This window comes from Equus caballus, chromosome 10 (genome assembly GCF_041296265.1).
Source record: "Equus caballus isolate H_3958 breed thoroughbred chromosome 10, TB-T2T, whole genome shotgun sequence".
Classification (NCBI taxonomy): domain Eukaryota; kingdom Metazoa; phylum Chordata; class Mammalia; order Perissodactyla; family Equidae; genus Equus; species Equus caballus.
In genome coordinates, this window is record NC_091693.1 from 40,653,932 (window position 1) to 40,670,254 (window position 16,323).

A 16,323-nucleotide genomic window follows, 5' to 3' on the forward strand; every position below is an offset into this window, starting at 1 on the left:
AGGCTTTATTGTTATTTTTTTTTTCCTTCGCTAACTTTCTTTATTCATCTTATAGCTGAAAGTTTATACTCTTTTACCAGCATCTCCCTATTTCCCCCTATTTTTCATTATTAAAAAATTTAAATACAGAAAAAAGTAGAGAATATTGTCATTAACTCCATAGTCCCATTCCCCAGAATCAAAACCTACCAATAAGTTTCAAAGGTTGCATGTCAGAATTCTTTACAACCTTCCAACCCAATTCTTAAAAAAAAAAATTAAATCTGACATTAGAAAGTACTCAGAAGATCTACAAAAGCAAATGATACAGCCAAGTTATCTGCTTCATGGCGACAAGAGATATGACATATAAATGATCATAAATACAGTATAACATATTAAATGCTGTACCCTAAACCAGACTCTGCCAAATACTACCTAGAACACTCTCAACTATAAAAGCAGTTCTTCTGATTGAACTCTGAATCAAATTAAATGGGTTACCAACCACTAAAGACTCTTAATAAAACTTAACTTTGGTAAATCATCCACACTGAAATCCAGTATTCCCATCACGTTCACTTAATCTCAAGTTCTTCATCTATAAAATAAGGTTAAACTGGATGATCTCTAAGCTTCCTTTCACCTTTAAATTTCAGTCATCTACGCACTCATTTATCCATGAGGCTTGCAATTAAATACGTGCCAAACACTGGAGATACAAGAATGAGATACACACACACAGTATTCCTGCCCTTAGAAAGCAAGGCAGAAGAGTGTAAATGCAGTAACATGTCCTCAGTGCTATACTGTTAGTCAGAAGACATTCAAACAAGGGAACAGTCTGTTCTTCCTGAGAGGTGGAGAGGTAGGACCTGCAAAGGAATCCCAAAGTAGTGATACATTAAGAGTCTTATGCATGAAGAGGCAATGCAGTGCAGCAGCTTAGAGCACAGACTCTACTGTCACATGTCTGGGTTCAGGACTACTTTCTACAGGTTTGAGTTTGGGCAAGTTACATATGATTCCTGTGCCTCAGTTTTCTTATTTGTATCTACTTCATAGGGTTGTTGCAAAAACAAATGAGTAAATGAAGGTGGAGTGCCTGCCACACAGTAAAAGCTATATACAGTCTACCTACCATCATTGCTTTTCTTGGTGGTAGTAGTCTTAGTTTAATAATATTCTTATTATTTTAAAAAGGACAGATATTCCATATGGCAACTAGAGAGAAAAGTATGATCCAAAGGCATGAAAACGTGAATTTGAGAAGTGCAGGGAAGTGCATGGAGTCTATAAGCTAACCTAGAGTGTGAGGTGAAGGCATGATGATGAGGTCATAGAAAAACTGAAAAACTTTTATGATATACTAAGGAATATGGTACATAGTGGTGATCACTTAAGGTAACCAAGCAGGTGACTATCAGGATCACATTTATGGTTTCCAAAGATCATCCTGGCATCAGAATGAATTAGGCTGGAATGTAGGAGACCAGCTGAATGCTGCTGAAATAGTACAGGCAGGAGAGAATGAATGATAAAAACAAGATGGTTACAAGAGCTATTTGGGAAATTAAAGGGATGAGGATCCTAGCACTGTTACCTGTGGAAAGTGAAGAAGGAACTATAGTTAGAACTTTCAGAAAGCTATCTACAATACCACCTTGCACACGAGAAGTATACTAGGTATCTATGGAATAAAGAAATGGCTTGAAAGCATGCATTCAACTCTCAATTTCTCTAAATTCCACAAAGTAAGTTGATTTATTCACTTCACTTGTTTATTTTCTAAAAATTAAGGCAATATTTGGCTGTGACCTACACTCACAGTAAAAATTTTAAGTATGCTAATACAGGTAGAATAGATGAAAAAAGTAAAATCATGATATCTCATCATGACTCACCAAACTGATACAATTCATTTTATTCTTATGTATCTGAATAAGAGTTTGCTTTACATTCTACTATAAGATGTTTTGCATCTTTTTCATGTTAAAAAAAAACAAAGAAATAGCCTTTTGACCAAAATGCCAACTTTAATGAAACAAACAATGGCAACCTGTATCTCAAATCAGCCTTTACCAACTTTTCACCAAGTAAAACCTGACAAAAAGTCCAACTATGTTCTTGAGTTTTTTAGTAATCTCACCAATTTAACATTACTTTATAATTTTACTCTATTTAGGCAAGTGTCAAAAAAACCCCACTATGTACATTTTCCCCATCTATTATTCCCATTAACCTTTCTTTTCCTCCACTCAATTGCAGGAGAGAAATCTCTGACTGCCTTTTCAGGAAAATCTCTCTTCCCTATCCTCTACCATGACCTACAGAGCAGTGTGCTCTCCCCACCCTCATCCCTGTTCTCCAGAACTCCTGGCAGAATTTCAAACCTAACTCTAAAGCAGCCTTCAGCAATTTCTATTTCATGCATCATTACTGGTGATCATTAATTTATTTTTATGAGAAAAGTTGATCTGACACATTCAACTAAGTTCTTTCAAAATGACTATCAGAAATATAAATACAAATAAATAACTGAAAAGGACTGCAGAAAAGAAGAAAAATTAAATTTACTGGGAAAACATTTTTAAAAGCACTATAAATTTAAATTGAATGTGGAAGAATGAATTGAAACTTGATAAAACCACTCTTTTAAAAAAAAGACTAAAACAGAGCAGAATTTGAACAAACTTTCTTTCCACAAGCCTACCTCAAATGTTAGGAAGGTTAATAATAAACAAAAGAGTAGGACATTATAGTCTCTCAATCAAAATGTTAAAAAAGAGTATGGACTTTAAAATAAAAGCAAAGTTACATGAATGATGAAAGGGATGACATCAACAACACAGGCATTAGCGTTGGCCCTGGTTAGGAGAGATAACAGGCCTTTAATGTGTACGAAGGAGAAAGAGGTATGGTAAAAAGAGCAATTTTAAAATAAACAGCAAAAGAAATTAGATGATTCTAATCTTAGCAAGTAAAACAAATTATCTAAAAGAAGAAAGAGAGGAAACCAAAGAAATCAAAAAGAGTGGATAAAGTTTAGAAATAGGGCAGAAAAAGAACACATGAGAAAAAAGGAAAAGAATCGTAAGCAACAGTGAAAGTCCTGCTAAAATTAGGTAGCATGATTTTAGGAAAATCTCAACTGACAAGCTTTTTCAGCAAAGCTCCAACACCTAGGGGAAAACAAAGTAGTCATTTCTTTTCAATAACATCTAGATGTTGCTGCTAGGACTAGGGACTGGCAAGGTGAGAAAACTTGGGAGTATAAAGTATAAGTGGAAATAACAAGAAATTAAGCTGGACAGGGTTTATGTGAGGACAATAACAGAGGGTTTTAAATGCCTGTTAAGGAGTTTGGATTTAACCTGGTGAGGTAGCTACTCAAGAATTTTAAGCAGACAGATACCTTCACTATAATACTTTAGCCACAGTAACTTTTAAGAAATCCATGAGCCAGGTGCAAAATTGAAAATGCTTTTTTGATCACTTCTCAGCCTTTTGGTTAAGATTAAGTGTGAAAATGCTTTTTTGGCATTCATCTTTAAGTCAAATTAAAATATTAAGCTAGTGTTTAATGCCAAGTAAACATACGATAGCAGCAGATCACTAGTTTTACTTTTCAAGTCATGCGCTGCATAGTGATGTTTCGGTCAATAACAGATAGCATATTATGACAGTGATCTCATAAGATTTGTACCATACAGCCTAGGTGTGAAGTAGGCTGTACCATGTAGATTTGTGTAAGTACACTCTATGATGTTCGCACAATAAAATCCCTAATGATACATTTCTCAGAACATACTCCCATTGGTAAGCAACATATAAGCGTAACGTAAAACGCTCATAATTACTGTGACAGAGTGCTCACTAATATGTTATCATTTGTCTGTTCATGTCAAACCTAGCAGAAACTGAAAAAAACCACAACAAGAAGAATGTGTAGCTTTAGCTTACTCAAATCCCCAAACAAAATGTGACACCAAATTTACACTGCTTTTTTTTTTAATGTCAAGACATCTTGTCGATGAAAAAATAAGGCAAAGGAAGCTGAAAACGTAGCTTATCTTTATCCTAAAAAACAACAGTGTAGATATTATTTGTGAAACGGTCTGGTAAGAAAGAACGGGACTTAAACAAAACTTAGATTTGCATAAGCATAAGAATTTAGCTTGAAGAACCCTATAAATTTGTTATTCCACCACCACACCTGAACAAATCATACACGCGATAAAACCACATGCCTTTAAAACAAACTGCTCTGTAGCTCAGGACAGAGTAAGAAAAGTGTATCAGACATTTACTCCAGGATCACTTTCATCCTTTTAATACTTTTACGTAGACGATGGTGATAGTGGCACCAACCCTTCCTTCCAGCAAGCAACTGGATCTCTTACACTGCAATTTCTGTTTTTTTTGTCTATCCAAAAATGTTCCTGTATGTTTGAATCCCTTTTGGAAACTGCCAAGTTTCTTCCAGATAAAAAGTTTGAGAGGCAAAACCCAAATAAATAGAAACAAATACTGACTCTGATAAAGCCTAGGCATTGTTTGGTACACATCTGGCTTTGGTATTCTAGTAAAGGAAAGTTCCACACGTCTCTGTGACATAGCTTTCTACTTTGTCTTGCATTAAAGTATCAAAATTCTCCTTAAAATCTAGAAAAAATGTCCTACCTACTGATATGAAAAATGTATGAAATAACTTCAGGCAGAAGCCTTTGAATCACTTAAATTCTACGCAGAAACTAAAGCAGAACCTAAAGTTTATACCCCCCAAATCTAATAGTTTCTAGAAGGCAAGTTTTAAAGGCTTAATTGAACTATTTATGTATTTATTTAAACTAAAAGCTAGAAGATTAGAGGTGACCACTATGTGAACTGTTCAATGATGAGGAAAGTTCTTTACAGGATGGAGCAGTAAATGACAAAGAAAGGCTGACTCCTGCAAGCAGGAGACTGCGTACATTTGGAAACAGTACAGCAGGTAATTTCTGCTCAGATGACCTTAAATTAAAAAGAAGATCTGTAAAGCTTTCTCTGCTAAAAGGGAAGCATCAGTTGTGCAGACTAACCAAAGATTACTTCTTGGACATGAAAACAAAAGAAATTATGTGATTTTTAGACTTACAGTATCGTGGAGGATTTGGCACTGCTTGGCAGAATCAACAAAGAGAATTCTAGTTTCTCTTGCTACCACAACACATGGCTTTCCTGAGTCAGATTTCACCTCTTGATGTCATTAGAACAAACAGAATTAAACGTTAAACACATAATGCATATTGTCAATGTACACTACAATGTCATTTTCTTATTCAAGCTAAAAAGTAGCCTGTTCTTCAGGCAGCTAAAAACTGCTTATAATTTAAACTTAGTTCAATGTTTTTTTCAGGAAAAGGTCATTGATTTTCTTTCTTACCAATCGATCAGACCTCTACTTCATTTCCCTTACAAATTAACCTAAACTTTAGTGTCAATCATTTCAACACGTGCCCAATTTTCTCACTCGCTTGTCCACCTAAATCACCAATGACTAACCTCATAGCAATCTCATCATCATTTGCCCTGATCCTGCTCCCTGGATGCCAAGTACCATTATGGAAAGGAAGACAAGCATACTAAATCTGTAATACTGCAAATTCATGAATCCTCTATTTATTCGGGAGGGAGGCTAAGGCTACTCAGCAATTTTTTTCCCCCTAACTGGTCCCTATTCATCACTCTTTTTCTCTTACCAGGCTTTATCACTCACCACTATAACCCAGTCTCATTCTCTAACGAAGACTCTTATCAGACAAAATATTTCACACTGAAAAGTAGAATCTGCTCATTGCAAACCTAATTAACTATTTTCCTTTTAAAAAGTCCAAGTAAATTGCTCTTTATACATCCCATCTGCCTCTATTTACTCATCTATCTATCCTCCTTCACGACCACTCTCCTATCTTTAAGTCTGTTCTCCTAGATCCTTCTCCTTGACCCAGTTTTTCAAAAATTTATCTTCCTATAAATTACCATACTCTCTTTTCCATTACTAACAAACTAATTTCAAACTTCAAGTTTCAAGACTAGTACCAATGTCTTCCATATCTCCATCACCCAGATTCATCAACTGTTAACAATTCACTCCATTTGCTCCATCACCACCTTTCTTTCCACATAACTCACATACCTATTACCATTAGTCTTTTTCGCACCATTTAAGAGCAGGCTGCAGACTTGATGCCCCATCCCTTCTAAATGTCCCAGTGTGCATTTCTTTAAAACAAGGACACTCATCTATGTAAGCTGGGAAATCGGTACTGACAAAAATGCTATGCAATCCACAGGCCCCAGTCAAATTTTGTCAACTATCCTGACAAGGTTTCCTTTTTCCTTTCGGCCCAGGATTCCATATAGCAACACATGTTACATTTCAGTTATATTGCCTCTTCAGTCTCCTTCAATCTGGAATACTTCCTTAGGCTTTCTCTTTGTTTCATGTCTTCAGAAGTTTAAAACAGTAGGATGACCCTGAACCTCTAATGTTTCTTCACGATCAGACGCAGGTCATGCTGTCTTGGTAGGAATCCCACAGACAAGATGCTGTTTTTCTCAGTGTACCACTTCAGAGGACACACAATGTCAACTCAACCCACCATTAGTGAAGTTAACTTTGTCATGTTAGTGTTTACAGGGTTTCTCCCCTGTAGAGCTGTAATTTATCCTTTTTGAATTGATCAGTATCTTGTGGAAACATACCATATTTGTATATATCTCCTCTAATACCATCTAAGTTTCTTGCAAGAAAGGACATTATTCATTTTTATATCTCTAACTGGTTGATTCATTCATCATTTGTTGGATGCCACTATATGCACCAGATACTCTGTACAGTACTACAGATCTAAAAAGGTTTAAGAAAAAGTCCTTGCTAGTAAGAAGTTCACAACTTAATAGAAAGACAGACATGTAAACAAATTCACTCCATCATAGTAGGGAAATACAATATAAAAGAAGTATGAAGTTCAGTGACAGTACTCCGTATTCAGAAAACAGCCTATCTTTTTTAACCGTCAAGCTTTTTGAAAGACTAGCCTACATTAAGTCTCAATCCCACCTCAGTGATCCTAAAATGAAACGCAGTTTGTCCAGGTCATTAATGGCCCTGCCAAATCCAAAAGATGCCTTTCGGTTCTAATTTTACTTTAGTTTTCCATTTCTTGAAATACTAATTCTTCAGCTTTTAAGACATCACTTCTTTTTTTGTTTTTCTCTGGCCTCTCAGCCCTTTCTTAGTCTCAATTACTGACTCCACTCCTTTTCTTTCATCTGCTTTGAAAGCTGAAGTTTCAGTCTTCTTATGTTACATATATATGAGGTACTATAATGAATTTCCATATTCAATGATTCCCAAGCTGAATCTTCTAGCCTACATCTCTCTCCTGAGCTCACACTGCCTGTTGAGCAGTTCTATTTGGCTATCTGCACAAGTGTCTCACATTTGACGCATCCCACTTCACAAACTTCTCCACTTAAATCCCTACCACAGTAAATGACAGGACTTTCTAACCAGTCACACAAGCTAAAAACATGTCATCCCATATTCTTCCCTCTCAATTGCTCCCTACATTCAAATGAATCTCTTAAATCCTAGAGATTCTATTTTTAATCTGTTAATTCCATTCCATTCGTACCTCCACTGTGAGTCTGTTCAAGCCCTGATGATTTCTTTCATGGGTCGCTGCCGGAACCTTTTCACCAATTCCTCTGTATACAGACTTAGTTTCAATCCATCCTCTACAATAATGCCAAAGGTACCAGTAATGAGAAATTCTACTGACTCTTCTGTTTAAATCTGTCATTTTCTCTCCATTACCTTCAGGAAAGAATTCCACTCCTTCGTATGTCACAAAAGGATCTTGATGACTTTGTCCCCCACCAACAGCTCTCTAGCTCTTGCTTAATGATGACCCATATTTATTCTTTGCCATATCCAATAATACATAATTTGCCTATTACGTTCTCCCAAAGTCTGTAAATGCCTTTCCCTAAGTCTGCAATATCCAGCTCAACTCAGCTGAAGTATCACTTCTTAGTAAGTTTCCCTTACTATCTCCTACCACACACTGGATTAGGTACCTCTCTCTTATGATACTTCAGTATCTTGTGCAGCCTCTATCAACCTTCTTATCACATTATATCAATACTGTCTGCTGAACATTTGTGAACTCTCCAGGGACGGATACTGTCTTTCATTTCCATATCCTAAGTGTTTTGAACAGTGTCTGGCTCCTAAAAGACTGAAGTTCGTTAAAGGAATGCATAAACTCATAGTCTTTATTATAACGTATTGCAATCATAGAAATATTTTATGCTCTTTTGCCTTAATTTGAAAAGAGATACATGTTTTTTCTGAAAAAGGAGGAAAATTTTTTATATGGTCCTCAACATGCATACTCTAATTATCAGAGAATGGCTTGCTCCTGAGAGAATTCATTGACTCTGCTTTTCTTTAGTAAATATTATTTGAGGCAACGATTCTGAAGCCAAGTGGAAAAAAAAAACAACGAAGAATTAGGAAGCAATTCTAACTTGGTAATTATGCTATTTCCCTCCCTTGGTTCTTCTCATTATTCCACTGAGAAACATCCATTATTAAACTATCCTAGTACAAAATACTGGTAAATTTTCCTAATAAAGAATTTCACTCATCAATTACAACGATGATAGCTCATTGTTTACCTTGTTCTATACCAATTATATACATTATTTCATGTAACCCCACAAAAATCCTGTGGAGTTGGTGCTATTATCTATTTGTCTCCCTCTTTTTTAAGAGATGAGAAAACTGGAGATGAAAAGGGTGAAGTAACCTGTCCCAGCTGCAATGCTAGGAAGTGGTACTAAGAGCTCCCTGATGCCAAAGCTCATGCTCCTAACCACAGTGCTATCCAGCTGTGCAGGACTCAAGAGAATTAGTTCTTTGGAAAAAGCTTTCAAATATATCTACACGAGAACCTTGGTAATAAATGTGCAAGGTCTTAAGATACCAAAGACATGAAAAAAGAAATATGAGTTTGTCTATTACTGAATTGTTACTCCAATAAATAACAACAGTGTCCTCTCTCACAGGAATCGTTCATTGGTCAATCAAGATCTACTATCCTAAACCCTTATCCTATCATTTTTCAAGACAATTTTCAAAGCATTAGTCAGTGACTACTGTATTCCAGTGGAATGAGGGAACATCCAACAGCCATGCCACTTTATGAAGTAATATGAACAGTGAACACATATGCATGCTACTGCCACCTGACGTGATACTCATAAAAATAAAAGGAAATTTTAAATAACATTGCTTTCATATTTTGCGTTTCTTATCACAAGGTAACATTTTGTAGTCTATAACCACAAATCACCAGAAAAAAATTACAAATGAGACTATGAGTTTGGCACAACTAGCAAATTATACTACATATAAAAAAATCAACATTTTTAGACTCTTGGTAAGACCATGTAAAATAATACACTGATAATTTTCTTCCCTTTATGTATCTTCAACTAAAGGAAAATAATTGAAAACAGCTTCCTCTTCACATAGAATTCCTGTTCCCTAGGTCAAATGCTCTTAAAAGTAAGAATTAAATGTCTAGAACAGGCACTGCAATTCCTTCCCACACAGGGCCACATAATAATTATCTTCAGTTTGGCAGTCTTAACTACTCAACTCTGCTGTTGTAGTACACAATCAACCGTAGACAATATGTAAACAATTGAGCGTGCCTGTGGTTGAATAAAATCATCTTTACAAATACAAGGGGTTGGCTGGATGTGACCCACCAGTCCTAGTTTGCTAACCCTGGCTCTCCCAACTCTGTACCTACCACTCTACTAACTCATGAAAGAGCAACAGCACATTATTTCACTGCATTTTTCCTCAGAAAGTTCTAGGAGATTATGTACCTAATTCAAATCAAAACACACACAATGCTCCATAAAGCTTGTGATTACCATCCCTCTCATTTTTAAAGAAAGAATTCCCACAAGGTATTTTTTGTTGCTAGTGCTGTGGAGTTGATTCCGACACCTAGTGACGCTGCACACAGCACAGTGGAATCCTGCCCGATCTTTTCACACCAGCTTCTCATCTTCCAGCACTCTATCCAACAATGCTCCACTGCTACTCATAGGGTTTTCATGGCCAATTTTTTCCGAAGTGGGTGGCCAGGTCCTTCTTCCTAGTCTGTCTATTCTGGAAGCTTCCCTGAAACTTGTCCACCATGGGTGACCCTGCTGGTATTTGAAATACTGGTGGCATAGCTTTCAGCATCACAGCAACATGCAGCCTCCACAGTATGACAACCAACAGACGGACGGTGTGGTTACCTGACCAGGAAATAAACCTGGGCCACAGCAGTGAGAACACCAAGTCTTAACCACCAGACCACCAGGGCAGCTGCATAAGGTACTTTACTAACATCAAAAATTAAGTAAGAAGTTATATATTTTTTAGAATCTCAATGCAATGGCAAAAGTTTATACTCACTGAAATGAGGCACAAACACAATATAATGCTTTCTTCTCATTATTTCAGTTTATTACTATTTTTGAAAGAATTCTTTTAAACATCAGATTTGCCAATTTACTCCATGTTTTGAGAGCTGAATTTCGATTAGTATATTGAATTTCCAAAAGGTAAATGAAATTTCCTTCCCCATTTGAGAACAAATTACCGCAATAGGGATATCAAGCACTTTAGGACATCTCCACTCTGAAAATAATAACCCCTGTCAGAAAATTTAGAATATTTCACTTCATTTTGTATCGTAGTGAACAATGGAGATAGAAGAGAAGGTGAACCAGGAGAATACTAATGTAGAAAATGATTTGCAAACGCCTGAAGTGGATTAGAGCCAGAGAAAAGATATGTATGAAAATCCTTTCCCACATCCTGTTTAGCTGTTTTACAGATGACTGGGTGTACGGGTAGAGGAGAAGCAGACAGAAATAAATCTCAGTTTACAAGCATATTTACTTAAACGAGAAATCCATAACTGTCGTGACTGTGTAAAATTCGCAGCTGCTTTCTTCCAAGACAAAGATAGGAATTTCACTTTAACTCGCATTTCCCATGTTCTTATTTCAAAGGAAATTAAGGACCTTGTGAAGGAGTGCATAACCTCAGGCCACAGGGTAGTATTTAATTATAAGCACAACCATAATACTGTAGTATTACCCTCAGAGGATCTAAGAGTTAAGGCACCTAAAAATAAATTGAAATATTTCCAAAAGTAATTTTCTCACTAAAGCTGAAAAACTCTGCTTTTCTTCACTCGACAAGTTAAAATAAGACAATAACAAATAAACCCAAAGAGCCTCTTTGAACACAACATCAGATACACTCAGGAATGCAGTGTTAAGGATGAAAGGTAATCAGCAAAAATGTTAGATAGGCTCAAAATTTTTTCTATCACTATTTTAAGGGAAATTTCCCATAGACTAGCAAGTGGTTTCTACAGATAATATAAAAAAATACATTTAAAAATCTCCTCCAGTTTGCTTACCACACTTTGGAAATGCCCTGGGTTTAGAATCAAAATTATTGTAAGACATCTTAAATGTCAAACGGCATATGTGACATAACGCCGAGAAGTACATTTACCCCTGACTTAGGACCATAATACAGCTGTGACTATGCTACAACGTGTCTCTCAGGAACTTCCCAAACCTGGATAAAGCCCAACGTTAAGCAGAATCTTCTGTTACAGTAAGCTAAACTACCTGAATTTCCAGTTTTTCATTAAAAGAAAAAACAAAGGTTTTATTTTGAGTTCAACTACAAGCAATGTTTCTTCAACTTCATATACAAACTGAGACAATATTTTAAAAATTACTTACAGTAAATATCCGTCTACCAGTTCGATCAAAAGTTACACAGTACACAGATGACAGGTGTCCAAGAATTCGTTTATGCATTTTCATGTGCTGATAGACTGCAGTTGGAACAAGTCGCTCAAGCCTGTATTTCCCATTCAGCTTCCTTGAAAACAAAGTATCCGCTACCAAGGAAAAGGGGGAAAATAAGTATAAGTCAGAAATTAATTTTCTTACCATCTTTTAAGAATTCATATATTCCAATTTTCATATTTAGTAAAAATAAAGATGTTTTCTAATGTATATGGCTCCCAAATAAAAGTATCCAAAACAGTCAATTCTCATTATAGAAACAAGCAAGTTCAGCTAAATGACTTGTCTAAAGTCACAAAGTAAGTTGGGCATGAAGCTGGGTTAAAATTCAGACTTCTTTACTCTTTACTAGAGCTCTTTAAAAAGCACAATCATTTTGTTTGATATAATTTCTTTAAAAGGTCCCTATGAGATAGGTTTCCTTACAAAAGCAGTTAAAAATTTGACTCTAATTTTTACTTTTCATCAACCAGCAATTCTTGAGCACTCTAAATTTGATGCCAAATGTTTTAACAAACTTTGCAACAGGGGGCTGGCCCAGTGGCAGTGGTTAAGTTCACGCAGTCCACTTTGGCGGCCCAGGGTTTGCCAGTTCGGATCCCAGGTCCGGACCTGTGGCACTACTTATTAAGCCATGCCGTGGCAGGCATCCCACGTATAAAACAGAGGAAGAGGGCACAGATGTTAGCTCAGGGCTGATCTTCCTCAGCAAAAAGAGGAGGATTGGTGGTGGATGTTAGCTCAGGGCTAATCTTCCTCAAAAACAAAACAAAACAAAATCTTTGCAACAAATGAAGTCAGAGGAATAATTCACTGAATTTTTTTTTTAAAAAATAATCAAACTGGGGATCTTGGCAAACATCGCATAATGATTCCTCCTCTAGGATTTATTGGCTCTTTTTGTCAATTCACCCAGTTTAACCATCTTTCAAGGTATGACCGAAACTGATCTTCTGCCCCCAAGTCTGCTGTGCTGACTCCGGCCCAAAATGTTCCCTTCCATCTAAATTGCTACTGTACTTACTTTCTATACTGAATAAGTATGGACAAAGAAGGCACTCAACAAATATATGCTGACTGATCTGCAGGCACATTATACAACTATAGATTGCCTTTTAATATGAGGCTTTTTTTCTGACTGTGACTGCTATCTACATTGGATAGTAAGCACTAGTTTCTCACTTGAATTTAGTCCTAAACAAAATTAAATGTATATACAAAATGCTATTTAACCTAGATTTAGAGCCTATCAATTATGCCCTAAAATTGATGAAGTATAAATTTCTGAGCTGTATCATAAAAAATCTCAGTATTTACAATTTTATTCACATACAATAAATGTTTGGTTCACACTATATTTGAAAGGAAAAAGACCATCTTGGGGACTGGTGAGGAGATACATAGAAGAATGCTTTGCAGGTAATAAAGCAATAATATTTCAAGGAATAATGACATGATGTTTATACATTCTTTCACTGTCTCAATTATTTTATATTCTAATAGTATATCTCTTGTGCTGTTAGCACATAAGTTCAACATCTGGGAATATCTAAGACAAGCTTAGACACTTGTAAATTAGCATATTCAGGCTTTAATTTAGCAGTGATTCAGTAAGTTTCTAATAAGCCCTGAGACATTTTTCCTTATGCACAGAAATGGCCTGGTAAAAGACATCCTTGAGAGGTTTGGTTCAAAGTCAATTTAGAGCAAGAATCACACAAAACCATAGACATCAATTGTCCTGCCAAATGAGAACTCAAACAATCTTGTCCAAACACTAAGGTTCAATGACATCTCAGACTCACCTGTCTGTTCTGCAAGAAAAAAATGATGATATATAACACAAACGCTGACAGTGTTACCAGGACTTAGCTTAATTCCTTCCATCCAAAATTTACAAAATTCTCAAAATGTCAAGTTTTATTAAATAAATATTTTAATAACACTGTTCAGGTATAAAAATGATTGTTGGAGATAATTACAATATGAAAATTATTATTTTAATGATGATCAAGCACTTGTATATATGTCAGAATTTTTTTAAATGAATTTGTTATAAAGACCATTTAAAAATCAGAGTTGATGAAGTGCTTTCTGTGCAAAAAATACTCCCCTTGAGTAAAGACAAAAAAGAAAATGTCACTGTTCTCTTAAATATAGTGTTTACTGAATCTGTGCCTAAACTGGTATTAAATCTTTATTTTCATTTTGGGAGTCAACTGAAAAAAAAGACTATCCCTTTCAAAAAGTTACTTTACAGTCAACTTTTCAAATAAAACTTCTCAGAAACGTAACATTAAGTGAAACATACTTATAGTAAAAACTATATTCCATACTACCTTTTGCTATGCTTGACTACCAATTAACTACTGAATACCTATACTATGACCATACCCTAAGGGGAACGTATCTGGTAGAGTCCTTGCTCTCAATCAAATTACAAACTTGTGCAACAGTACTAAAAATATGACCTCCAGAGAGAAGAGTATGTAGAGGTCCCAGGTAAGAAGTTGGTAGTTCAAACTTGATACAGGGTGTCAGAGAAGAAAATATTAAGTATGGTTCAACAGGTGAAATTCAGTTGAGGAGGCTGAATTTGAAGAAGTCCTGACCAGGTCGAATAGGTAGAGAATTTTTACAAAGATAAAGAGGAGGATGTTCTAGGACTCTCACTCAGTGAACTCATACTTTATTTTACTATCCCATTTGCATGTCTCTCTCCCCTACCACATCTCAAGGACAGAAATTCTCTCTTATTCTCCATTTCCCCACAACTGAGTGTAGAGCCTTTAAAATAAAAAAGCATCTAAACGAAAATTAGTTAATATTAAGATACACAGGATGGTTCAATTTAATTTATAGTTTTATGGCAATTATTCACTTTCTAAAGAAATTGTTAATAGACTAATTGGATTTTTGAGTAAAAAGGAAATGTCTCTTGGATTATAGGAACTCCTTAAATTTTATTAACTAGAACATCAATTTTTAAAATGAGCATGGTTAAACAGTTATAAGAGGTCACAAAAGAATAAGTTCTTTATATGACATTACTATAGTTTTAACCTTAAATCAAGTCGCAAATACGACGTTGGTTTAAAGGTACCTTTATTTCCATAAGAGTATGGTGATGGGAAATATTCTTAAATTAAGCCTGCCAAAGCAAATCTCTATCTTCTTCACCTGGCAAATTCTTTCTGACCCTCTAGAGCCAGTTAAAATGTCAACTTCTCTAGTAAGACTGTAGTGCATTTCAAAAGTAACCTCTTTGCCTCGTAACATCATTCCTCTGCTCAAAACCACAATACCCTTCATTTCATTCAGAATAAAAAACAAATTCCTTACACATCAGCCTATCAAGGCCCTGCACAATCTCGTCTCAAGTTATGTCTCTGACCTCACAGGCTACTTCTGTCCCCTTACTCAGTCTGCTCCATCCACTCTAATCTCCCCCACTCTTTCAACACATCAGGTATGCTCTTAACTTAGGGTCTTTCCACTGGCTGTTCCCTCTGGCTAGAATATTCTCCCCACATAAGGCTAATTCCTGACCTCACTCAAGTCTTTTCTCAGATGTCTGTCACTTCTCAATGAGGTCTAACCTGATCAGCTCATTGAAAATTGCAACCCAATCATTCCCTAGTACCACCCATAACTCTTTATCACCCTCGATGTAGCTCTATATTTGCTTTTTTCTCATCACTTATCACCCGAGGCTATACATTTATTTGCTTCTTATGTTCACTGTTTATTTCCCACCTCCTCCCACTACAACATACCAAGCTCCATATGGACAGGATTTTTTTGTCTATTTTGTTCTTCGATTAGCCTAAGAGCTGACAATGGTGGCTGACACTTAGTAGATGATCAATATATATTGGTGAACTTAATGAAAAAATTACACATTAACAATTAGGTTTAGGAATGAAACAAAAATGGAGGATTTCTTTATCAGACAGATTACAGAACCAAAATATCTCTACATAGTTCTTCATTTTAACTGCTCTGGCTAAATAGATTTAATTTAGAGGGAAAAAGAGAAGTAAATATATTTACTCGATTTTCTGAGTAAATAGACTGGTAAATGAAATAAGTATTCCAGAAATCAGTATTATCCATGTGAAATATCAGAATCTTTAAAGTTTGAAGAGAGAAAGGAGTAAAATAGTAAAAAGGTGCTATTTATAGCAAATCATTCAGAACAGTCTTTGAAACAAAGTCTATGTGCACAAACTAATCACAAGAGAGAAACAAAAGGCCCACGATTTCTTAAAGCTAGATATAACTACATACATATCTAGCAAATAGGGTTTTATCCATTATTTCTCTAGGTAGTAGGATGACAAATCAAATTTCCCACAAGTAATTTTTTCCTAATTCACACCTAGTTAT

At 35.7% G+C, this 16,323-nt stretch overlaps 1 protein-coding gene across 10 annotated transcripts in view; it reads right to left on the bottom strand.

Annotated features, from left to right (window-relative positions):
- Nucleotides 1–16,323, bottom strand: part of PHIP (pleckstrin homology domain interacting protein) — a 127,724-nt gene that overhangs the window by 80,679 nt on the left and 30,722 nt on the right. For all 10 annotated transcript variants that reach the window (XM_023650686.2, XM_023650687.2, XM_070223501.1 and 7 more), the window contains one exon: nt 11,866–12,026. In XM_023650686.2, the coding sequence (XP_023506454.1) occupies nt 11,866–12,026 (161 nt within the window). The remainder of the gene's footprint in view (nt 1–11,865; nt 12,027–16,323) is intronic.